General features: G+C 35.9%; 1 protein-coding gene and 3 long non-coding RNA genes across 4 annotated transcripts; all 4 read left to right on the plus strand.

Annotated features, from left to right (window-relative positions):
• Nucleotides 1-3,600: 3,600 nt before the first annotated feature.
• LOC131223296 (proteasome subunit beta type-7-B-like) lies at nt 3,601-9,599 on the plus strand. Its single transcript, XM_058218651.1, has 9 exons — nt 3,601-3,799; nt 4,006-4,102; nt 4,213-4,282; nt 4,367-4,471; nt 4,997-5,095; nt 5,176-5,266; nt 6,460-6,575; nt 9,056-9,152; nt 9,330-9,599. Exons 2-8 carry the CDS (start codon nt 4,008-4,010, stop codon nt 9,122-9,124), a joined length of 645 nt encoding a protein of 214 aa, XP_058074634.1. The 5' UTR covers nt 3,601-3,799; nt 4,006-4,007; the 3' UTR covers nt 9,125-9,152; nt 9,330-9,599.
• A 422-nt stretch (nt 9,600-10,021) lies between these two features.
• LOC131223297 (uncharacterized) lies at nt 10,022-10,766 on the plus strand. Its single transcript, XR_009160378.1, has 2 exons — nt 10,022-10,328; nt 10,437-10,766. It is a non-coding gene; the product is annotated as an uncharacterized LOC131223297 (long non-coding RNA).
• Nucleotides 10,767-17,878: 7,112 nt separating this feature from the next.
• On the plus strand, nt 17,879-19,426 carry LOC131224066 (uncharacterized). The gene is made up of 3 exons (XR_009160815.1): nt 17,879-18,218; nt 18,428-18,499; nt 18,617-19,426. It is a non-coding gene; the product is annotated as an uncharacterized LOC131224066 (long non-coding RNA).
• Nucleotides 19,427-20,857: 1,431 nt separating this feature from the next.
• On the plus strand, nt 20,858-22,148 carry LOC131224067 (uncharacterized). Its single transcript, XR_009160816.1, has 2 exons — nt 20,858-21,806; nt 21,940-22,148. It is a non-coding gene; the product is annotated as an uncharacterized LOC131224067 (long non-coding RNA).
• The last annotated feature ends 3,206 nt before the right edge of the window (nt 22,149-25,354 follow it).

Raw genomic sequence — 25,354 nt, forward strand, 5'->3', positions numbered from 1 at the left:
CATTTTTGGCATGTCTTCACATGATTTTAGATGGTATGGCCCACTTGAGTTCCGTATATGGCTGATTTTTAGGATATCCCATAATTTAGAGGGGACCCATCAAATGCACGGTGTTGATGGTCGACACCCATCACAGTGGGGCCCACACAGCTCGACCTCATGGGAGCTTATCGTGAGGTTGAGCGCATAGTACATATATATATATATATATATATATATATATATATATATATATATATATATATATATATATATATATATATATACACACACACACACTTGACAAAAATCCCAAAAAATCACCTGCGAGCGTAATCGAGATTTGAAATTTAAAAAAATAAAAATAAAAATCGAAAAAGGCGAGATTAAAAAAATTAAGATTTGGCAAGAAATTGAGATTTTGAAAAAGAAAATTGAGACATTTAAAAAAAAAATAAAAATTGACAATGTTTGTAAAAAATTGAGATTTTGAATAAAAAAACTTTGAGATTTTAAAAAGCCTAGAGATTTTGACAAAAAATTGACATTTTGAGAAAGAAAATTAAGAAGTTAAAATTTTGAAAAATTTGAATAAAATTGATAATTTTGATAAAAAATTAATTTTTAAAAGAAAATTAATATTTTGAAAAGGAAAATTGAGAAGTTAAAAATAAAAATAAAAATTGTGACTTTGATAAACAAAGTTCAAAAGTTACAAAACAACATTGTTTGAGAAATATTGAGATTTTGAAATGAATTGATATTTAAAATGAAATTGTGATGTTGAAAAAAAGTGACATTTAAAAAAATGGCACTTTGCAAAAAAAAAAAAATGATTAGTTTGAAGAATAATTAGATAATGAAAGAAATTGAGATTTTTAAAATGAAATTGATATTTTGTATTTTCAAAACAATTGAAAACTTTCATAAAAAATGTGATTTTGAAGTTTGAAAGAAATGAGAAGTCTCATTTTTTTTTAAAAAAAAAAAAATGAGATTTTGAAAAAAATTGATATTTAAAAATAAATGAGAAGTTTGAAAAAAAATGAGATTTAAAAAAATTAGTGAAATAAAAAAATTTTGATATTTAAAAAGAAATTGAGATGTTAAAAAAATTTGACATTGAAAAAAAGATTGGAACTTTGCAAAAAATTGATTAGTTTGAAAAAGAATTTAATACTGAAAAAAAAAGATTTTTAAAAAGAAATTGAGATTTTTTATTTTGAAAACAAATTGAAAAGTTCCATAAAAAGAATGTGATTTTGAAGTTTGAAAGAAATGAGAAGTTTAATATTTAAAAAAAAAAAAAAAAAAGATTTTGAATAAAAACTTGAGATTTCGAAAAAGACCGAGAAGTTTGAAAAAAATGAGATACAAAAAATTTAGCGAAATTGAAAATAATTAAGATTTAAATTATTTTTTGAGAAATTTGAAATGAGTGGACCAAATTTATTGGTGGACATTTATTGGACGGTTGAAAATGAAAAATTACACTCATTCGATTATATGGCTATCAAATTGATTTACATTTATCGATGGAAAGTTTTTGAGATTTTGTACTAAATTATTAAGAACATCCACGAATCAGATCCAACCAAAACACTCTTTAAATGGGCATGATCAATTTCTTTAGATCTAGAAAGATTTTGGACAATTTGATCAGTCGAATATTGAGTGTAAATAACTTCATATGTTTAATTACATTTCACTCAAATCTGATGGTTGGATCGCAAGATATGACTCGCGTATTGTTGATCAATTTTGTATCCCCAATATCTTTCTCATCCGAAACTCGATCAGGGTGAGTAACCAGTCAATTTTTTGAAGCTCTTGACGAGTAGAATAGAGTGAGAAGTTTGAAAGAAATGAGAAGTTTAATAATTAAAAATGAGATTCTAGAAAATTTTCTTTTTTGAGATTTCAGAAAAAATTAAGATAATAAAAAAAGTAAGTTTGAAAAATGAGATATAAAAAATTGAGAAATTTGAACTGAGTGGACCAAATTTATTGGTGGACATTTATTGGATGGTCGAAAATGAAAACTTACACTCATTCGGTTAACTGGCTATCAAATTAGTTGACATTTATTGGTCTATCGAATAATTTATTTGTTTGAAGTGTAATTGCAAGAATAACTTATAATGATGAGATTGGTCAAATTCTATGATCAGGCTATCCTGTGACGTTGCTGATAATCCCATAAAATTTGGGATTACATCCATGCTCCAGCTTTTATTTGATTTCTGCCTAATATCTTTTTTTGTTTTTAATTTTTAATTTTTTCATTTTGCCATTCCAAATACTCCTTGCTTTGATTTACGAGGAACATTCATGCTTTGGCTATCACTGGACTGCTGCCTACCACCTGTTTCTATATCCGGTCATTTTAGGTATTCCTTGCTTGAATTATAAGATCTATATTTTCTAACTTGGAATGCGACCTGAAGATCTTGCCCTTAGCGTCAAGTTGAAATGGAGTTCTTTGATTTATCCTAGGCCTTCCACTCCATGTAAGTTTTACATGCTTTTGTTATAATACATGGGAAGGCTACTTATAGGCACATTTGCCTACATGACATGTGTATGGTCCAGGTTACATTCTGTGTATGCTAAGGATAACAATATTGCGGTTAAAAAGAAAAGGGCCATTTTGCTCATTATTGCATTTGTTTTTGAGGATAGAACGATTAATATGTAATAGAGTTTGGCCATTTTGCTCGTTATTGCATTTGTATTTCAAGGATAGATTAATACATAATAGAGTTTTCTATCTCAGTCTGAAGGATTCTTTTTCTGAATTCAGGATCATATATCTTGGTTTTGATGGATTTTCAGGAGCTAAACTCTTTAGTCTTGATTTGAAGATGGGAGATTCTTCTGAACAATTTGAGAATATGTAGATTTTGAAAAATATTTGCATTTTACTAATGAGAATGTGTGCTTCTTTGAACAGGTATTGTTGCTGTAAAACAATTGGATGGAAATGGGATCCAAGGAAACAAAGAATTTTTCATAGAGGTTTTCATTGGATGACCATCTTCATGTTAAGATGGCAATGTTGTCACCATTATCAAAAAAAGGACGAAGGATACACACTACGTTAGTTTTTTGTTATGAATTTAAACCGTAACTATATTTGCTACGGTTTTAATTCATAGTTAAAAAGATGCCACACCGTTAATAATTAACGGTGGTGTAAGGGGCGCTACAAGGTCTAAAAATATATATATATTCCATCTAAGCCATTCATATATTTTGAAATATCATTATGAGGCATGAAACCAAAAATTAGTTAAGTTGAAGGCTAAAGTGAACCACACAGTAGGGTACATGGAAATTAAATCACATGTGCATCATATGGTGTGGTCCACTTGGGCCTTCTAACTACTTTATTTTTGAAATTATTTATTAAAATTAATGGATAGAATAGAAGAAGAAAATACATCATGGTGGGCCCCACGGAGCCCCTTCCAGGACCGTCCATGGGTCCGAACGCCCAGAAATGGGCGCACGCTCAAAACGTAGCCGCGCCCAAAACTCCCCCCGTTTCTCTCTCCCTCACTCCGTTCCCTAACCCCTTCTCTTCGTCCCTCTCTCTCTCCCCCTTCCCTAATCCCCTCACTCTCTCTTCCCCAATTCTCTCTCTCTCTCTCTCTCTCTCTCTCTCTCTCTCTCTCTCTCTCCGTGGCCATATCTCCAAATTCGCTCGAAGCGGCGGCAGGGAAGACGAACGGTAGTTCTTCGGTCCTGTCTCCCACCCTTCGGATCCCTCATTCTCCTCTCCAATTCTTGGGATTTCCACACCGAACGGATCCTCCCTGTAAGCATCCTTCCGCCAAACCCTAGAACCCCCCAAAACCCTAAAAAATAAAACCCCTAATTCTCCTATTTCTCTCTCTTCCATTTCAATTTTGCAGTTCCTGTCCATCTTGATTTCTGTTTATTGCTGCCATTCACATTTGCCATCACTTGTACTCTTCATAGTGATATTGGTTTCCATCTTGATTTCTGTTTGTATTTATCTAGATATGGTAAGCTCTCAGCTTCAGCTACACCATTATGCAACCGGCCGTGAATCAAGGGTCATTACTGTTCTTACCCTTTTGAAATCTCATCTTTTTAGGTAAACATATCTTTTTCTAGACCTCAAAAATGTTATATTTGTGATATTGGAGTTTTTTGTACACTTCATGATACTTTAGATGAGGCTGACAATGTTTAACTCTTGACCAGTTACCAAGGTTATGTTAGTGCTGCTTTGGTGCTTGGCGGTGTTGATTTTACTGGAACGCATTTGCACACTGTAAGATTGATTTTGCATATAGGCATATGAAGGATGCAGCATTTTTTGCATAAATTTTTGTGATTGAACAATTATCTTGTGCAGATATACCCTCACGGTTCAACTGACACTCTACCATTTGCAACCATAGGTTCTGGTTCTCTTGCTGCGATGGCCATCTTTGAGTCAAAATATAGTGAGGGCCTGACTGTAAGTTTGCTTGCTAGATTTGCATTTTGCTCCTCAGTCAATGTTTTGTGTCACCATTGTTATGCTGTCATTGAGAAAGAACACAGAAGGTTGTGCCAAAGAGGTAGGGCTTGCATGGATGCTTTTCCAGAACAGAGCAGCCTGTAGCTGCTGAGATCCTTTTGAGAAAGAGTGACACATCCTCATGAACCAAGCTAGCCTTTCGAGAAGGATAGCAAACAGGAGTCTCAGACTAAATTAGACCATTTAACATGATTTCATGGTAGAAGCTGTTCTGGTCTTTATTTTATTTGATTTCTTGGAAACCATTCCATACATCTCTTACCATAGAAGATTTGACATGACAGTGGAACTGTAGAAGTAGTTTATTTTTTTGGATGTGTTTCTCTTTGCCATCTTTCAGTTAGAATTGCACAATTGTGAATTCCCATGCCTTCACTGATGAAGATAGAAACGTGTGTCCTTAATACTAGATCTCTGGATACTGTTAACATGAAATATAAGGTGATGGGATTTCTTTTGTAGAGAGACGAAGGAATAAAGCTTGTGTCTGAGGTGATTTGCTTTGGAATTTTCAATGACTTGGGAAGTGGTAGCGATGTTGACGTCTGCGTAATAACCAAGGTCTGTACTTGATGAAACATTATATTGTTATTGGTGTTTCCATGGACCGTTAGTTATTCTTGTCAAATCTTGATGTACAGGGCCGCACTGAGTACTTGAGGAACCACCAGTTGCCAAATCCTCAGACCTATGTCAGTTCAAGGGGCTATTCCTCTACTAAGGGACAGACTGGTTAGTAACCTCATTTACATCTGAATTACATATTATCAATGTGAGCATCTTTGAATTACATTTTGTCAATGCAAACATGATAAATGTTATGATGAATTTGTTTTTCCTTTGTCTTTGCTATTATTTATATATCGATGTATAGTCTAATGCAAATTCCATCTTGTAATTGTTGTGTCTGCTGGTCCCTAGAACCTAGCCCAATTAAGGTGGACGGTCGATTGTTAGGTGGTAGCAGTGTTGTCAAAATCCTATGATTTACGATTTGAGTACAATCTTAAGCAAAATGATTTGAATCCCACCATTGAATTCCTTTTATATGAATCCTATGATTTTATGATTTGAATCCCGATTTACAATTCAAATCATACTTGTACCCTAGATATTAAATTGGTGGGGGCTTTAAGAATCATTTAGAAAAAAGCTTTAAAAAAGGAATCGTTTAGAAAAGGTAAATTATTTTTATTTTGCTCTTTATAAGAGATGAAATGATATATATTCTCTTCAATGAAAATTGTAAAGCTTTTCTTTTTAATGATTTCTTACTTCTTAAGTGGTCGAAACACCAAATTGATGTATGACCTATCTGGAATGTTTTTATGAATGGTTACGATCATGTTGACTTACATTTATTGTGGAATGATAGTAAAAAATCAAAAAATGTTTTTCCATCGGTCTACAAACACAAATGCCGCTTTTCCAATGAAATTTTACATTAAAAAAAAGGTAATAAGAACATAAATTATTAAAGGATCCTTGTAATTTTTTTAAAGAAAAATTTCTTGAAAGACAAAAGAAAGGAAAGATAAGAATCCTTTAACACTATCATGATATGGTATTACTTGGTGCATATTGATGGCAAAAAGGATGATTGTCGAGGTTTTTTTTTTTTTTTTCCTCTCTAATTTATTTATATTTTTCATATTTTTAAGAAAAAAAATACCGATTTCACGGTCATCAGCATCAGTGGTCCGACCAATGTTGGCAAATCGACGATGCTAAACAAGCTTTACAGATTCAGTAAGAGCTCGCCCCGTAAATCCTCTGAAAACTTCTCTGTTTTCTACTCAAATGCAGTTCCTTTGTTTTGGACTAATTGATGGTTAGGGCTATGCTGGTGTTATTTTAAGCTAGTGATTAGAGATTTGAGTTCTTAGGTTTGATTAGAGATAAGTTTGAGCTATTCTAGCTTGCAGGAATGCTCCCACCTTTTACATTGCAGTCGAAAGAAACACAAGCATTGGCTAGGCATTGTACAACGGGAATTGAACTTAGGATTTCTGCTGAAAGGCTGATTCTTCTTGATACCCAGGTTCTTATTAAGTGTTTTGGCTGCTTCTCATTTGTTGCACCTTTGAAACTGATTTCAATTCACTCACATTCAGGTTGTCATGGTTGGAACATGACAAGCCTCTTTCAGGAGTAGGTTTAATTTAGATTTGTTGCTTGGGAGATCTGTTGATCACCCTTTTATTTTGACAAAACATTCTTTTTTAAAAAATGATAATACAATTTATTTAAAAAAAAAAAAAAAAATTTGTACAAAATGTGGATTAGCAGTCAAGAACATTTCAGGGTCAGCTTGGCTCTATCAGTTTATTTATTTATTTATTTTTAATAAAGAAAGTGAACTTGTCTTGGCTCTAGGGAGACTGTGGTTGAATTGAGGACTTGAAAGTGTCAACCAAGTACATGGAACAAAAAAAAAAAAAAAAAACCCTGGTCAAGTGTTGAAGTTGTAATTTCATTTCTTAAAATTCAATTGAGCACCCGAAAGTGTCAACCAAGTACATGGAACAAAAAAAAAAAAAAAAACCCAACATTCCATTTTCTTTTTCACTAATTTCTGTGTGAACGCATTTCAATGAAATGTTGGTATCTACGGAACTTCTACTAGATTTCTATATGAGTTCGGGGAAAAAGAAGCCTGACCAGATAATCATTTTCTGGTATGTTCTTGTTATTATTTTTGGAAAAGTTTTTTTTTTTTTTGGAGGCCCATTTTTGGATTATATTTCCATAGGTTTGCATTTGGTTGGTGTTGTAGAATGATCCCATCTGATACTCAGCATTTGGTAAACTATATGTGTGTGTGTGTGTCTGTGTACATATATAATTGTTTGCTAGATCAACCATTGCCCTCTCTATTGGCACTCTTAAATACAGCTATAGGATATTTGAGCTGTGTCCCGGCTCGAATCCTCCTGTATGTATTGCTTGTAGTGAGATCGAATTTTTTGCCTATAGGTTAAAGTTATGAAGGAGAGTACAGCACCTAGAGCAGTGTATGTACGCACCGCCACTGTCCGGATGGCACCTGCAAGCACAGAGCAGCAATCGCTTGCGCCAGCAGCCCCACCTTCAGCACCTGAGACCCCAACTCCTAGTGACAGAAGTGCCCCTGAAAGCAGCAATATTCACGAGGAAGGTGACTTTGTATTTCATTCTGTTACTGACCAATCAGCCCATAAGCAATACCGAATTCAGCTTAGGCACAATCATATATGTGTGGGTCATGTAGTTTACTTAGTATCTACTTCACTCACTTGTCCCTATACTAGTCACCTCACCTCTTCTTCTCCTTCTTTCTAAACTGAACATGGGCAAATTCAGTTTGCAGCAATGGTGAAAGCAATCAGGATTTGAAGCTTGGATTAGTTCATGAAAACCCTCTTCATCAAAATATTTGTCGGTATGCAATCGGAACATGTTCCTATATGAATTCATCTAAAATCAGATCAATCCGTGGGCCGATTATTGATATCTAATTGACCCGCTTCTAATTTTTCTTTTCGTTTATTGCATAGTTTTGAAATTACCCATATCAATTTTTTCGGCAAAATTGTGGAGATATAGGGTAAAACCCAGTTTTTGGATGATTTATCGAAAACCATTTTCATTGCTTAATGCAGCTGTGTAAAATAGGTGTTGTAGACAATTCTGGTCCTTTGTGGACTGGTTTGATTCTTTCATTGTTTGGGTTTCTTGTTATGTGTGTTTCTTTATAGGTAGGAAACTGTGATTGAGAGTAAATGGGTTATCGATTCAACACCCTTAGTGAAGTATCTAGGTTATCGTCAATGACTAAGGGTTTTGCTTCCCTTAGTGAAGTATCTGGGTTGAATTGGTTTAAGTTACATTCTTGTTTTTGAATGTAAAGATGTCATGTGCAATACACAAGATCCAAGCACACCTGACGTGTTTACCATGTCATAGATGCCCTGCTCCAACAATCAGGCCAGTCCACTCATCATGTGGGCCAGAGCACACAAATGGCTGTCACTGTCAAAGAAACCTTGTTTTTTAGGCATGCCCCAATGAGGAGCAGACTGTCATGACTTGTGGGCAAGGGAATGTACATAGCGGGGTCCACCTGCTGATGGCTTGGACGCTCACCGCACATGCCTGCATATAGATGGGCTGGGTAATGCACAGGTGGGATTAGAAAACCTCAGTCTGCAGTAATCAATCAATTTTTTTTTGGGCAAATGAAATAGAGTTGAGCATCAAATACATAAATATATAACACATTAGAATTACAAAGATACAAACTTTCAGCTAGCTGTTAGTGTGAGGGACACTTCAAGTAGATTTTTTTTTTTTTAATTATTTATTTTTAATTTCATGAATGACTAAAATATATTTCAAAAAAGAAGAAAGGATAATACATCAGCATCTTCTCAGTTTTGAATGAACACAGACACTCCACAAACAACTTTTGCTGAAATTTCTTTCCATCCATCAAGGATTGCATGGACTCATTTTAATTTTCTTATTCTTTTGGCAAACCAGGTGATGATTGTGGAAATCAGTCCTCTACTTGTCAATGATCTGTATTTTCTGGAAGAATTATGTACATGATTGTTGTGGCCACAACATTTCTTCGGTGGTATTTTCCTTAAACTTTAATCAGAATTGCAACATGGGTTTGCAAGGAAGCAACTGGCTCTGACAATGCCAAAGACCCAACATTCCCTTTATTGTTTTGTTGTCATGAAAAAAATCAGTTAGTCCAGTTATCTATTTTTATGAATTATTGATTGTATTATTTCTTTCCAAAAATCAGGTCTCTGCCAAAACTTCCTGAGGTTATCTTACTTGAAGACCTTTTCGTGAGCATCGCTTTGTCATTGAGACAAGAAATGAACAATGCTTTTATCATTGGGACTTCAGAAAATATCTGATGGTAATTTTTCTCATACAAAGATATCTTATTGCTCTTGTTATTTGGACATAAAATGATGTTGGGAAAAAGAATCTGTGCAGGTGATTGTGGGCTTGTGGGTTGTTTTTATAATTGGTAGTTGGTTCAATTTCTTGACTCTCTTCTACATAGGTCAGTTCTCTTCAATTCTTAAATGGAAATTCTAATTTGAAATTGGATATGAGTTGCTTTCTTGGTTTGAATGCAGCTTACCTATTATATATATGTATGTATGTTTGCATATGAAATGTAGGATGTAAGTTGTCATGGTCATGAATAAAATCATTTTTTGACTCATGTTCTGAAGAATGCCATTTGTCTTTTGGCATTGCAACATTCATGGGAGGTACAGGGATGCAATGGACTTTTTCAAATAAGGACTTGAAGATGGAGCAGGCACAAGAGATTGTTGGGAAGCTAAAGGAGAGGTTTCCTAGAACTGCCCAGATGTGGAAGGATGTGGAAGATGGTTGGCCTCAAAAGGGAAGACGATTTAGTTAGTTTGGTTGAGGTGAGACTTGAGGAATTGAATTACCATTGTAATTTTTCTCGTCTCTTCTTGATTAAGCTGAATGTCGGCATTTACATCAATTGTGCATCTAAACACGCCCCAGTGCAACTGTCACAACTCCACAGCATCAAAACTCTTGTTGAATCAGCTGGACCAAACCCTTAATAACCATGGTTTTACTTTCCCTTTCCCACAAAAAGTCTTATCCTTTTGCCACTCCCAAGTTTGAAATGGAGCTGTGGAACTTTGTGTCAGAGAAGAAGATTCATGATCATGTGCACTTCATCAATAAATCCCTGACTGTAGCTCCCTATTTGGCTGCAATTGATGTGCTTGTCCAGAACTCGCAGGTACCATGTTATTCATTAAAAATAAAATAAAATCAGGTATCGTAGTTTTGTAGTTCCAGAGGAAAGCTAATGTTGCATTAGAACCTAATTTGCATTTTGTGGAAGCAGAGCCGTTTGGCATGAGGCACAAAGTGCAGATGGCAAAATGTACTGATAGGAAGCGGGTCAGACTGGCCATTTTTGGACTGTGCCCACCCAATTTTTGTTTTTCTACTCAGACCAATTTGTTGAATCTGGAGTCAAGTTCTGTGGATGACTCGTGGGCCCATGGCACTGAACCAGATTGGCAACTAAGTCCAAGTCTTTTTCTTGGTTGAGTTCTTTTTTATTTTTCTTTCATTCTTTTGTCCCCCTCTGTTGTTAGTCTATAAATATGATGTTGAACTCAGAAGCTGCCACATCTTACATATATGCATGCCATTCACTCATGATTTTTTACTTCTTGATCCTTGCAATCACTTGTGGATGTGACAATGGTTGCAACTGGCATCATTCTGGGTCCATATGCTTTCACTTGCAGAAATTGCTGCTGCATGGAAGTGTACTTTAAGCTGAATATCGTTAAATACCTGTTGGAAGGTATATCTTCAAATTATCAGTTCATCTCTTGTAATTGACAAGAATTTTGTTTGGAAGTGTCTGATTTTTAATTGGTTGGTTATTTGTTCCAATGCAAACTAGTAAATATGCAGAATTCCACTTGTCATTTTGTTTTTTGCAGAGGCCAAAGTGCTTCATTGTTGTATGAACAAAACAGGAAGTCAAACAAGTGAAGTTCATTGGGATATCTAAAACAGTTTAAATTCATTTTTAAAGAGATGGGTTTGACTGAATTGTTCCATTTCAATAGGCAAATGTCACATTGCCATCATGCCTTGCAGGTATGCAAGGATGAGTTCTCCATTATGAACGGTTGGTCGACCCATTTTGTACTCTATATGTGAATGGTAAAGTGCATGTTCTACTAAAAGTTACACCCTTCGGCAATAATAGCTCATTCATTGGTTGTATTTCTTTTATGCTTCCTATTTCAATGTATGGAGCACACGTATGTGCTTTTTGTGCTTTCTCAGATTTTGGGGTGAGCGTCCCTATCTTTCTCCCTATCTTTAGTTAGTCTTCTTTATCAGATTTCTGTTTTTGGGCTATATGGTACTTCTCAGTTTTCCATTTTGGTGCCTTAGAAATAGTTGATGATTATTACTCACAGGTAATGTATCAATGTTCTAATCCTTCGGTAGGTACCTCTGTTGCTCATACTTTGATGAAGTCCACAGTGGTTGCATCTAGCAAACAGAGAATTAGATGGACTAGGGAACTGCATGGGCAGTTTGTCAAAGCTGTCAATCATCTTGGAGGTGTGGCGAGTGTGTAACGTAACACCCACAATCATCTTTTTCAAAGTATTTAGTGTTGTGCGTTGTATTCTGAAATTTGTTTATTTAGAAATGTGAATGTAGGATGCATTGTATGATTTGATTGTTATTTGTAATATGAATCCATTGTTTTCTTTCCTTATTGCATTTAGATGAGTCAATCAATCACAGCAGGTTCTTGCGATGGTAACAGACACCATACCATTGTTATATATCTATATCTATTTTAAACTAGCTACGAATATTAGCCGTAGCTTTTGTTAAATAATCGCAGCTATTGCTAACTTTTTTCATCTACTTTTTTCTATTATCCGTAGCTGTATGTACAACGTAAAATATAGCTACGGACGAATTATATCCGTAGCTATCGACATGTAGTGATAGATATCACTACGAATTTAATCCGTAGCAATACATTTTAACCTTTAGTTAAACACCCATTGCTACAGTCATGCTACGGACTATAACAGTAGCAATATGCCTTTAGCTACAGTTTTATCCATAAGCCAACTAAGCATCCAAACATGTCCAAAATGATATTTAGTCTCGTTTCTTATTCATTTCATTCTTTTGAATTGTGAATGGGGTTCTTACTAAAGAATCTTGTGAAATTATTATTATTTTTGGATAACTATTAGGTGCAACAAATTTTTAAAACAAACTGATTTTTTTTTCTTTATTTATTTTTTATTTTTTGTAGAAATTTAAGCGATGGACCAAATCCATCGTTAATTTCTGAACGTAAAAAATCCACATATTTGAAGTCCGTCATTGCTCTTAGACTGTATCCATTGCCAAATTTTATAATGACAAATAATCTAGGGTTTTTTTTTTCCATAATTTAGTGATGGATTTTTAATTTTTGTGATGGATAGGATCCGTCGTTTATTTGCGACTGACTGAAACTGTCACAGTTTTGCGACAGATCCCTTCATTTAATTTTTGCGACCCAGCAAACCACGACAGACTATACGACGAACCGAGCCCCTCCTTAATTGCGCTTTACAACAAACTTAAGTCTGTCGCAAATTCACAATTTTATTGTAGTTCGCCTACATGGGGAGCCTTCGACGGTTATTAGTTAGCTGATAGAAAACCAAGTCGCAATAGGAGCCATTGACATTAGAAAAAATGTGTTTCTCTTACACGGGTGTGTACGTGTATGTTAATGGTTAGTTTAGGAAAAACCTTCGATAGTGAAGTAGTGGTACACTCAAGAAGAGTGCGTCTGTCAGGAGTGGAATAGACTAGTCGAACCATTATACATGTTTGTGTTTGGGATTGTTATTTGTACACATTTCTCTTTACATTTGTAAGTTTAATTTGTTGAATTATATAAATGCATAATTAAATGTATGTTAGGTGTTAAATAGTTAACATATCTCACACACTATCTCACTATCTCACCTTATAGATTATTTGTTTATAATGTTGCATCTTTTTTAGTCTATATGATTGGACCTACTTTGGCTTAAGTTCTGTTAACCTTTTGTGTCCTGTAGTAGTCAATCCATGCAATTTCAGACCATACTAAGCATGTGGGGTGATACACGCTGCCATGTAGTAGATGCACAAGCCACCACATGCTGGGGAGCATTGTTGGCTCCACATGCTACCATGTGAGCAGTATGGCGCCACATGTTGCCATGTCAGTATGGTGGGCCGGCCCCACTAAGGTTGGGTCTGGGTGCAGTCAGGTACCCGATAGACAAAGTGGGCATTGCTCGATGTACCTTTTATTTGATATGATAAAGAGATTACTTCATGATTAACTTTGTATACATGTAGATCCATCATCAAGACCCGTAGTGGGACCTCTAAATGGATCCATGATCATGAAAGTAGCCACCACCTCATTGCCTTGGATGATTTGTAACTTGGATTCAAATATGTATGAAGATAAACTTGTTATGTACATATTGGTAACTTTATGATCTATTAGATTCATCTTGATCAAATGATGGATTTGATTTAATTCCAAACATTGTATCATCAAATTCATCAATTGAGTATGATGGATTACTAAGTATGGATTTAAACAACCAGTATAGATCATACATTAATCAAGTGTAGTGGGCCCCACGTTGAAGGAATGGACAATAAGTATACTTTGATGATCATATCACTACACCAAAATTGTCGAACTGGTACAGTTCAAATTTTGGTTCAGAAGCCGTTTGTGATTTGAAATGGTAAGGAACCGTACTGGATTCATTATGTTATACATGGTTCTTTCCACTGTTTTATTGGTGTGTCCCAATCGAGTGTTGGATCTTCTTATTTTGTTTTATTGTTTTATTTTGAAACAGATGAACGGAACAGATTCGATTAAAAACCTCTGAGTGGACCCCACAAGGCCCAAGAGGCACGTTGCTCTATGTCTACCGCATACTACTGATGAGTTTTAACCCTTTTCTTACGCTAAAAGCCCTAAATTCCTCGTTTTGCATCTCCATCGCCGTCTCCATCTCCGTCTCAATCTCCCTCTCCCTCTCCCTCTCCCTCTCCCTCTCTCAATCTCCTCTCTTTTGATCTTCCGATCTCAACCCTCTCTATCGATCTCCCTCTCACTCTCCCTCCTCGTTCAATCTCCCTATCTCGATCTCAACCCTCTCTCTCGATCTCCCTCTCCCGATCTCAACCCTCTTTCTCGATCCCCCTCTCACTCTCCCTCCCTCTCTCTGTGAAAACGGGTCCAGAACAAATGACGAGAATGTTTTCTGGGAGAAAGTGAGTGTGGTGGAGGAGAGGAAAGAAGCTATGGTGGTGTTGTGGTGTTGTCAGTTGAAGGTTCTGTCTCACTCGTCTGTAGGGTGCTTTGTGTCGCACTCCAACAAAGTGAGATATTCAGTCATTCAGTCATCTGAGTATACTTTTACATGAAAAACATAAATGATCATGTTCTTTACCAATCTCCAATTTGTTAGTAAATTACCAGTTATTATTAATTTTTTTCTTTTCATTTTATACAAGTTTGATGCAGGACAATTAACCACTTGCTCTAAAAGCTCAAACTATTAGAGCATGACGAATTAATCCCTTTATCTCATAGCCCAGGCCCCACATCTCATGGGTTAGGACCTTGGCCGAACCCCCCTTGTGGGCCTCAAATCACATGGGCCGCCCACCCCGAGTGTGTCCCCGCATCCCACGGGCTACCCCACTCGAGCCCGGTGTGAAATGCGCATTAATCAACCCTAGTAAGGAGTCTCGAACACGAGACCTCCCCCGTGGGCCCCAAATCGCAATGGTCACCCACCCCAAGTGTGCCCCTGCATCCAACAGGCGACCCCACTCGAGCCCAGTGTGAAAATGCCCTTGCATTAATCACCCCCGGTGAGGAGTCTCGAACACGAGACCTCCCGCTTTGATACCAATTTGATGCAAGACAATTAACCACTTGCTCTAAAAGCTCGAACTATTAGAGCATGAAGAATTAATCCCTTTATCTCATAGCCCAGGCCCCACATCTTATGGGTTAGGACCTTGGTCGAACCCCCCTCGTGGGCCCCAAATCACATGGGCCGCCCACCCCGAGTGTGTCCCCGCATCCCATGGGCTACCCCACTTGAGCCCGGTGTGAAATGGGCATAAATTACCCCTGGTAAGGAGTCTCGAATACGAGACCTCTCTCGTGAGCCCCAAATCGCATAGGTCACCCACCCCGAGTGTGCCCCTGCATCCAACAGGTGACCCCACTCGAGCCCAGTGTGAAAATGCCCCTGCATTAAAGTTGGGCCCCTTTTTTCAGATTTTTAGTGCATGGATCATATATAATATCAGAATTTAGGTCACTGAACAATGGCCTCACTTGTAAAAACTGAAAAATCCATTGTATATAATCTGCTGTATGTCATGTATGCTAACTGTTTGATGAAATGTCTCAACAAGGAATGTTTTGTATGGATCGCATTTGAGTTCCATTTTTTTTTTCTCTACCCATGAGTCGGCCCATATGGTTGTATGGTTGGATGATTGCAATTTTTTTTGAAAGTTATGGAAAATTAGTAAGTGATATTTTCTGAAATTAGGTCCCTCTCTTGTTGAGCATTGCTATTAGTCATTGTTTTTATTTTTATTTTTAAATTACTCTGTGTTTCTATGTACACCATCTGCTGTCATCCTGCGATATTTGGTTTGGAAAATCAGCTTGTGATTTATAGGAACTGGTTTTATCTTATGTTTGAAGAATCAGCTGGACACCATCTGTTGTCGTCTTGTGATATCCCATATGCTGTTTGCAACAATCCGCTTGTGATACATCGTTTGAAGTAGATTGTGATGTGTTGTGAAGGAATCCTGTGATATGTTGCAAAAATCCGACCATCTGCCATTATCTGGATGCCATCTATTGAGTATGTTAGGAGGTCTTTTGGGTTTTTCTAGAGGATCTGATTGATTCTAAGCACAAAATTCATCATTATTTACAAAAGGGAGCTAAAAACAAAGAGTTTTTCCATTCGAAAAAAGGTCTGTTTTCTGCCATCTATTTCTCTCATTAATCAGCTTACCATGACAAGCAGATTCCTAATACTACATGGATCTACTTTGAGCTATCAGCTCCCCCATTTTGCATGGTCAAAATAAACGTAAGCTCATGATATATGATTTAATTGTGGACTTGTTCTGCGTATGAACTGAATGTTTCTTTTGCATGTGCTCGGACTCGGATTGCATAGTGTGGCACACAACACCAAAGTCAGTACTGTGCACTATTGGAAAAGCTGTGGGGGCCATCATGATGTATGTGTTTTATCCACAACAAGCAGATTCCTACTACCACATGGATCTACTTTGAGTGATTAGCTCTCCCATTTTGTGCAGTCAAAATAAATGTTAAGCTTTGATTTCGTGTGTGCCACTAATTAGATTGGCAAGAGTTCTACAAACGGCTCTGCCCACCAGACATTACTCTCCATCACTAATAGATTCATGTGTGCCACTAATTAGATGACAGGGCATTTAAGTACAAGTAAAACTTAAAATTCATTCCGAAAGTTTTTTTTTTCCTTATATTTTCTTCCCTTCATTTCTCCGATTTATGCTCTATGTTTCTGTCTGTTTTGTGTTATTCGAGAAGGAAAAACCGAAGCAGGAAGGACACTGAAGTGGCATATGCAGAAGGACAGACAAGTTTACATTTTCTTCATTCTTCTTTTCACTTCTCTGATATTCCATTGTATTAAAGGAGTCTTGTACTAAGAAAGATTTGATTCACAACTTAGAAAATCACAAAGCAACAATATTTTTGTGAATACAAATTCCTCATGTTTAAAGTAATCAAATACCTGATTGGTCAAAAGCTTCTCAATCACCATCTGTCAGCATTGGCTGCAATTTTCATATTTTTATGCAATCAGGTGGTCTTTTTTTCTTTTCTTTTTTTTCTTTTGTATGCTGCAGGTTGCATTGTTGGACAAGGGGCTATGATATTGACATTTTCAAACTTTATATATTGACAAATCCAGTCTTTGCATAATCAATATAACACAATGAATTCACAATTAGCAGGGGCTGAGCAACTCTCTGATTACCTCTTAAAACAAATGGATATGCTTAATATAGAGTCAATGCCTGTAAAGAAACAGAATGTAGCAAAAGAGTTGCTTGGTTCAATTGGCCTAGCCTATGATGGTGATGGCTTTTTTTTTTTTGGTTTCTTTAATGAATTTCTAGTATGTGTTGTGGTATTTTTTCCTCCTTTATTTGATTATGTTGCTGGGATTTTGATGTTTTTCTTGATATGAGTTGCATTGAGTTGTGTTTTTTTTTTTTTTTTGAGAAATTGGCAGGCATCATTGGAATGTGAAATGGGTTTATCTAGTGTCAATTGTAGAAGAATCATTCTATCCTCTTCTTCTTCTTCTTTTGGGTTAGTTTCGGTCTACTATGATTACTTTGTCGACTCTATGAATGGTTCATTGCTTTCCGTATTCTATCGTTTCCACATGCTTCTCTCTTAGTAGTTAGTTACTTGGAGTCCCGCAACAATTTACTTTTTGTGGACAAGTATAGCAGCAGGGAGTACTATGTTAAAATGCTCCAGGTATGTTATTTGTATTCTTTACTTCTCACAGTTATGCATGACTTGCGACTTATTCACAGAGATCTGAAGCTTGAAAATATTCTTGTTTCTGTAGAATATGTGAAGGTGCCTGATTCTAAGGTGTACTTAAAACATGCATATTTAGGTTTACAATTTCATATGAGATTTTTATTGAAGTTCAACCTAGTAAATTTGTTTTCCATTTTTTTTTTTGTTGAAATATGTATCCTCTGACATGCATCATCATCTCATTTTTTTTTTTTTTAATTTTTGTTTCATTTTGTTTTTTGTTTTTTCGTTTTTTTTTTTTTTAATGTGATTTGTTTATGTTATATAGATATGTTATATGTATACAAACATGCTACAAGGATTTAATTGTGTTTATTTTATTTGTATCATGCAGAAGGCTTCCTTCTACAAATGTTCAGTCACCTGACATAAATGCACTGTAGTTCTAGAAATGAGAAGGTATTCCATTCATATGAGTTTTTAGACCATTTCCACCCTTTTGTCTAGAGAATTCCTTACTTGGATGCTCAAACTACATTTTTCTATTATTCTTCTTTTAACACATTTGTGACTGCCATTTTCAGAAAGCCTGCATTTGGTAGTTTTCTATGCTGAAGTTGGGCTAAAAGGCTTTCTTCACATCATAATTTGTTGCAACTTGTTGACAGATGTGTGAAGTCGTGCGGGATGTTGCAAACTATTTCCCAACGGCAATAATTAGTGGAAGATGACGTGATAAGGTACTGGAGCAATTAGCTATTTTGCATGGAAAATGATCCAATTTTGGACCTGTTTATCTAAGTTATCGTGCATTGCATTTCCATACACTTGGCATGCATGTACTGTTCATCTGCTAGGCATTGTCACGGATGGCACATGGCCCAAATATGCTAGTCAGTGCATCATAGCTGCCGAGTGGACTTATGGGATTACAAATGTTCTGAAGACGGGTATTGATGCTGCCAAGTTCCTTGCATATTAAGATAAGTTTACCAAATTCATTCTGTGAACCAAAGCTTAAACACTCTGCAACTGAATGTTCGAACTCAGCGCTGTTGGATGGTTGTAATGAATTCTCTATATCTTGGATCCCCATTCGCATTGAGTTTGTGTTAGCATTATCGTCTATTTTGAAGTCTCGGCTACTTTGACCCCTTTCCATCTTGGTCACATTCTTGTTTTTTTTTTTTTGGCTGACGTATATATGGGGGCTAATCCCTTCGCACTCAGCCTCTCATACAAACTCTGCTATTTGTAGTTGGCATATGGTGGTATCAATGGTTGCATGACAAACTGTACCACTGCCCCATTGTTCGAGGCATTTGGAGGAGTGCCCTTTCAGTCAGGTCCATATGAGTCCATCCAAAAAAAAAAAACAGGGGCATGCATTGGGTACATCGCCGGTATCAGTCAAATACATCCAATACAACATGGAGGCTGGAATTTGAATTTTGTTTTTGTTTTTGTTTTTTTTCTAAATCTCTCTTCTTTTTTTATTTTATAATAGGTGGACTGTGTGTATGTAAAACAAATGAATGGTCAATAGAATTGACCAACAACCCATGGTGCAGGTGAACAAGTTCCCTTTCTTTTTCTTTTTTAAATAATGTTTGTACTATTCCCTTTTTACTTTTAAGATTGGCTGGTTTTCAAATGGCTATAGATTGTTGTTTTTTTGAGCTATTGATCAAAATGCCAAAGTACTTTTGACTAGGTTCTTTAGATTTAGAGAAACCCAAGCTAGCTTGCTGTAAGTATTGACTGACTCAATTTGAATTGACTTGATCAAGTGAATTTGTTCATTACAATTCAATCAAACTTAGACCCTTTTTATTTGCAGGAATATTCTTCCTATGTCTTAGAACTGCATATTGTCATGTCCAAGCCTTTATTATTGTATGGCATCTCAATTCATGGGAGATGCATTGGCCTTCTCTGATCCAATTATATAACTAGTAGGACTTGTTGACTTGAGTTATGGTACTTTCCCTTCATTAACAATCACGTGTTTATCAAATCTGTTTTCTTCTGACTGTGGCATGATCCAACTGATTCACATAAGTTGGATGCGGTGGATTCGCATAATATTGTGATGCATGGTAGAACTTGATAGATTTTATTGGCATAGGTATTTAACTGAATGACAAGGGAAGTAAATGGCTATGAACAGGACATTTCAGTGAATGAAATTTGCAACAGTTTCCAAAACTGAGTTCCAGACGATGAATTCAATCCTTTCATCATGAGCATACTTGATTTTCCATTCGTCCATGCCAACTAAAAACCAAGATGTATTTATCTTTTTTTAAAACTGAAAACCTCAATTTCCTTTTGAGAGGGCTCTACTTCACAAACTGTGTTTTACAATAGTAACTTAATACAATGTTCTCATGGTTATATCTCTAGAAAAGCTCATTTTTTGGAAATGCTAACCTTTTTCTATTGGTTTTCATTACTTTCAACATCTCCACCAGGCATCAAGGTAGCATTTGCATTAGAGTGTTGTGGAACAAAACATTCCTTGTTAGATAACCTAATCTCTTATGCATTTGCATTACTTGCCAGATAACCTAATCTCTTATGCATCTGCATTATAGTGTTGTGGGACAAAACATGCCTTGGGTAAATAACTTGGCATTTCACAGTGATTGATCAATTCTAAATTGTTTGGAATCTTATATGATTTGTGATATTTGGGATATTTTGATAAACATGATGCATAGGTGCAGTATATGCCTTTTGTTAATGGTTGGAGCAATCAATGGTTGTGAAGCTAGTTCCATTACATTAACTAGAATTCTTTGCTTGCTTTACTCCTATTTTCAGGAAATGGTGAAGGGTAGTTCCATTACATCCACCAGCCAGCTTGTTGAAGCTAGTTCCATTACATCCACTAGCCAACTTGTTGAAGCTAGTTCCATTACATCCACCAGCCAACTTGTTGAAGCTAGTTCCATTACATCCACCAGCCAGCTTGTTGAAGAAATGAATGACTATTTAAATCAAATTTATTTTTCTTTAAGAACTATTATTGCTCCTTATGTTCAATTTTTTTCTTTTCTCGTGACACTTCTTTGCAGGTTCATCAACATATAATTTTTGCTCAAATTATAGAAACCATACTAATGATAATTTTTGTTTCTTTTTTTGTCCTTTAAATTATAGAAACCATACTAATGATGATTTCCAACTTCATGCATATGCCGCTTTTGGGATTTGAAAGTTTAATAAATGGAGAACTCATTGTGGAGCCCCACAGTGTTCCTTCTCTTCTTTCCAAGTCATCAATATTCTTTTGTTTCCTATGGTGTGGCCTACCTAGTTTTTGGAATACTGCACTTTTTAGGTAGTTCTTTCATCTTGACAAGGAACATTAGAAGAATGGTTTTAATGTAATCTGCAGGTTTGTGGGAGATACGTGTGCATTGACAACTAATATTTTAATGGGGTGGATCTTATGAAAGTTCCACCCAAGGGGCTCTCAGTTTATTAGCCTGGTTCTTTTTGGATTATGGGAGATATGTGTGCATTGACAACTAATATTTTAATGTAATCTGCAGGTTTATGGCTAATGATGGGAAGATGAAGCTGAAGGCAATGCTTCTAACTCATTCCTCTTCAGAAATATATTCTAGAAAACTTCAGAACTTTGGTCTGATTTCTATTCTTGATTATACCTGCAATGCCATTCTAAATTAGCCTGGAAAGCAAGTCCAATTATACCTGCAATGCCATTCCAAATATCTTTTTACAATGTACATGATGCATTTCTCATAAGAATCTAGAGTGTTACATTCTGGATTTTGAACATTCCTCAGCAGAAATTTTCAGCATCTCTACCTTTTGCTAGTTCTATATGCATTACAAGTTTCAGTTAAGATGATTGCTGGAGTTTCCTTGTTGAACTACCATAGGCAGTGTTCTTATGTTGTTATAGATTTCACAGGAGATGCATTTTTGCACCTAGCAAGTGAACAAGTTTGCCTCATTTGGTCTAGAACGAGCTCCCCTCGGGTCAAGAGTGCATCAAGCATATCCAAAAACTAGGTGAGTCAACTAACAACAGTCCCCCGTATGTATGTTCCATTGTCACAAATTTTTTCACACTGTTTTGATAGTTGTTCTTTCAATCTATTCACATGCTTTTGTTCTTATTTTTAACTTGTTGCTTGTTAGTTAGGTACATAAAAGGCCATCACATTGTGGAGCTCTTCATCTGCTTGACAGACTTTCATTGAATTGTCTTTTTATTTTGAAATCTTCCATTGTAGATTTTAGTTTTTACTGTCAGGTTTGCAAGTCAGATAAATAATGTTTCAAATTACATCATGGTTGTTTTTACCATCTTTTGATTCTTAAATGAATATGGCTTAAATATATTTTATTTTATATAGCAGGTTTTTTCGTTTAAAATCGTTCCGAAAGAAGAAAACAATACTCTTCTCAAATATGACTCTTGGCACCAGAACGGTTTAAAACCGTTCCTAAAATTCCGTTTCAAAAAATTGAAACAGTACTCAAAACGGTTCTGAACCGTTCCTGATTTTCTGCGACGCCTCATCTATGGACTATTAAACCGTTCCTTAAGTATTTAGGAACGGTTTAAAACCGTTCCTGAATGAAGATTTTGGTGTAGTGTACCCTTCCTAATTGCATGTGATCATGGGTGAGTTACATATCATTAATTGTACCATAAGATGGTGGCCCACCACACGATTAAGATGTATGAGCAATCTAGTAATGTAGAGATCTTATTATTAGATTTGACAATGTATTAGGAAGAGATGCATGTCAATCATCTCATCTAGTGGACCTTACAATAGGTAATCACGATTACTCAAGGTGGGCTCCACCATATGATCTTGATCGAAACGGTTAGATTGAGAGTTAGATGAAATTTATGTCAAAGGAAGAGTTAAAGTGTAACTTAGCTGAATCATACATTTATGTAGGGCCTCACATGTTGGAAATCTGATTTTAGAATTGTCGTTAGAAGAATGGTAGCAGGTCTAACCAATGGAATGAGTTTTAACATTATTTTAGTAGTAAGATCCATTGCTGGCAAAGTAGTATAGTGGTGGGCCCCACCAATATTAAAAAAGGCATCCTTGAGTGGGCCCTTGTTTACACCCAATTTCAACATCCTATGGACCAAGAGGAAGATATCACGTGGAGACACTATGTTTGGCATATGCAAAATTCATACTCACATATGAAGATATTTTCTTTTGATATTCCTTCGGCGTTACATATTATGTCATTAATGCGATGGTACGAACTCTTATCAGGCCCTTTAAGGGGGGTTATTCATCCCATGCCATGTGGCTACGATTAACATGCCCATTGAATAAGACAACGTGCCTGGCACGTCTATAAAAGATCTGTCAATCAAACGTATCCTATCTCATAACTGGATATGATCCCATTGGTAAGGTTGTCTGTCACAATCCTTCCATAATGGGAGATTTTCCCAAAGATGTTCGGAGAACCAACAACAATCCAGAAGATTTTGAAAACCAAGGGGTTGAATCAGCTTTCGAGCCAACCCAAATGCAGTCTCAGAACCGGATCGTAAAGGGACAACTGAACTTATATCAGGTCTCGTTCTATATGATGATCAAAATCAAGAGAATGAGAGATCTGTTTTGTCCAAATGGAAGATCAATATCGGGGGTCAAATCCATCCAGCACTCTAGACCATTACCTCAGGGATGATTAAATATAGGAGGTGGTTTGATATTCAGACCATCTAACATCTCGAAGTGGATGAGGTGAGCCACCAAGAAGTATTAAGTGACCATGTTTGATAGAGATCAATCCTTGAGCTCCCTGAAACTTAGCGTGGTTGTCTTCATCGGAGGAACTTCATTGATCCTAGGCCTAGTCTTTAGTGGGCCATGAACATCTGCGCAAATAATCAACTATAGAAGAAGATTCGAGAAGCCAGCGAGTCCGGAGTCATTTCTTTTCAAGGCAAGTCCTAATTTGCTAAAGAAGAGATTAGTATCTGAAACACCTGCATGAAGGATCTAAAAGCCTAACAAGAGGCTTTCACCGCCTTAAGAAAGCTATGAAAGAAGAATAAGAAGAAGAGCTCGAGGCCCAACGCCAAACACATCTACACACACACACACACACACACACACACACACACACACACTTTTACCTCTAATTTACCTTCATGTCTATCTTACTTTACCTAGTTTAGTTCACCATTTCCCAGCAGCTCTTGCTGTAGTAGTTTATCTTAAAAGTAGGGTAAATATATGTGACCTTAAGTTGCCAGATCACCATGTTCATCTAAGTTTCAATTCAATTGTTCATACTTCGATCATATCCTCCTGAACACCTACATTGATCGTCTACTTCAATAGGCATGTCAGGTATTTATCAAGTTTCTCACTTTTATTTATATATGGTTGTAAAGCACGACAATTGTTATAGGGCCAAGTCATTAATAAAATTGATCATGTTTAGCCTAGGCTATATTCCTTTTCTTTTTTTTTTTTTTGCAAATCTTTCATTTTGATTGTGAAATATCACACTAAAGCCATGGTGTAATAAAAAGTCCTTTAAGTCAGTTGATCCTGCATCTACCGACACAAAGCAAAAAAACTCATTGGTGAGGGCTTGCACAAATTGCCTAAGCACAAAATACATTAAACGGTGGTCAAGAGGACCCTGGATCCTAGAATAGAATGAACAATGGATCTTATCCACTAATTGTGGATGTTGATTCTAAATCTTGTAAATCTTGATTGTTATATGCTAATCATTAAAGTAATGATCTGGATCGTTAAATCAATGATTTGTTCCAATCCAACCGTTGATTAGAAGTCTAATCAGCAAATTAATTGGAATAGGCTTAAGGAAATTAAGATCCAATTGACCCAAATCTCGATCAGATTATCTGATCAAAGATCAATCAAAGCTGTTGAACTAAAATTATAAAAATAAGAAAATTAATAGTTGGATCGGATCAATCTCAACTTCCAATTGTTTTAAAGTTAGATCTTGACCCTAAATTGAACTTAGCAAAGGTTAAGACATTTGATCTATGGTTATAAACACGACAAATATTGACTTGTATGGTGGACTATCTACGGCTTAGATATAAGAAATTAGGGACTTGATTAGCCAATTGATCAATTAATGTAACAATTGTAGACTTTTAATCGCTTTTGCAAGTATTAGAAGTTAGAAAAGGTACTGAAAAAGAATAACTAAATTTGATACTTGAATTCTAATAATGACTCAAAAAAAGAAAACTTTCTAAAGAATGCAAACTCGAATTCAATTATCATATTTACGAGGAAATGATCAAAAAGTCAAAATGATGAAATACGGAATGAATGTTATGGTAATCACGGATGATTTTTTTCCCCATACATTGCATAACATTACGTGCTTACTTTTGTTTAACTCGGATAATCTGTTGATATCTGTTAAGTATGCAACTGGCTTGAATTTTGATTATTGTAAGAATAATATGTAATCATTCTGAGGACACTAGACAACTTGATAATTAGACTATTGCTAAATTCTCGAGCAAAGTTATTAATGGAACCTAAGTTGGTACTAATAGGGACTCCTTA

Source organism: Magnolia sinica, chromosome 13 (genome assembly GCF_029962835.1).
Source record: "Magnolia sinica isolate HGM2019 chromosome 13, MsV1, whole genome shotgun sequence".
Taxonomy (NCBI): Eukaryota; Viridiplantae; Streptophyta; class Magnoliopsida; order Magnoliales; family Magnoliaceae; genus Magnolia; species Magnolia sinica.

What these genes read in the sequence shown, in the direction of transcription:
- LOC131223296 (XM_058218651.1), top strand. Translation starts at nt 4,008, where the DNA reads ATGGTAAGCTCTCAGCTTCAGCTACACCATTATGCAACCGGCCGTGAA. An exon ending in AATATAGTGAGGGCCTGACT is followed by an intron (nt 4,472 to 4,996) that starts GTAAGTTTGCTT and finishes TTTCTTTTGTAG; the next exon opens with AGAGACGAAGGAATAAAGCT. An exon ending in CTCTACTAAGGGACAGACTG is followed by an intron (nt 5,267 to 6,459) that starts GTTAGTAACCTC and finishes TCTAGCTTGCAG; the next exon opens with GAATGCTCCCACCTTTTACA.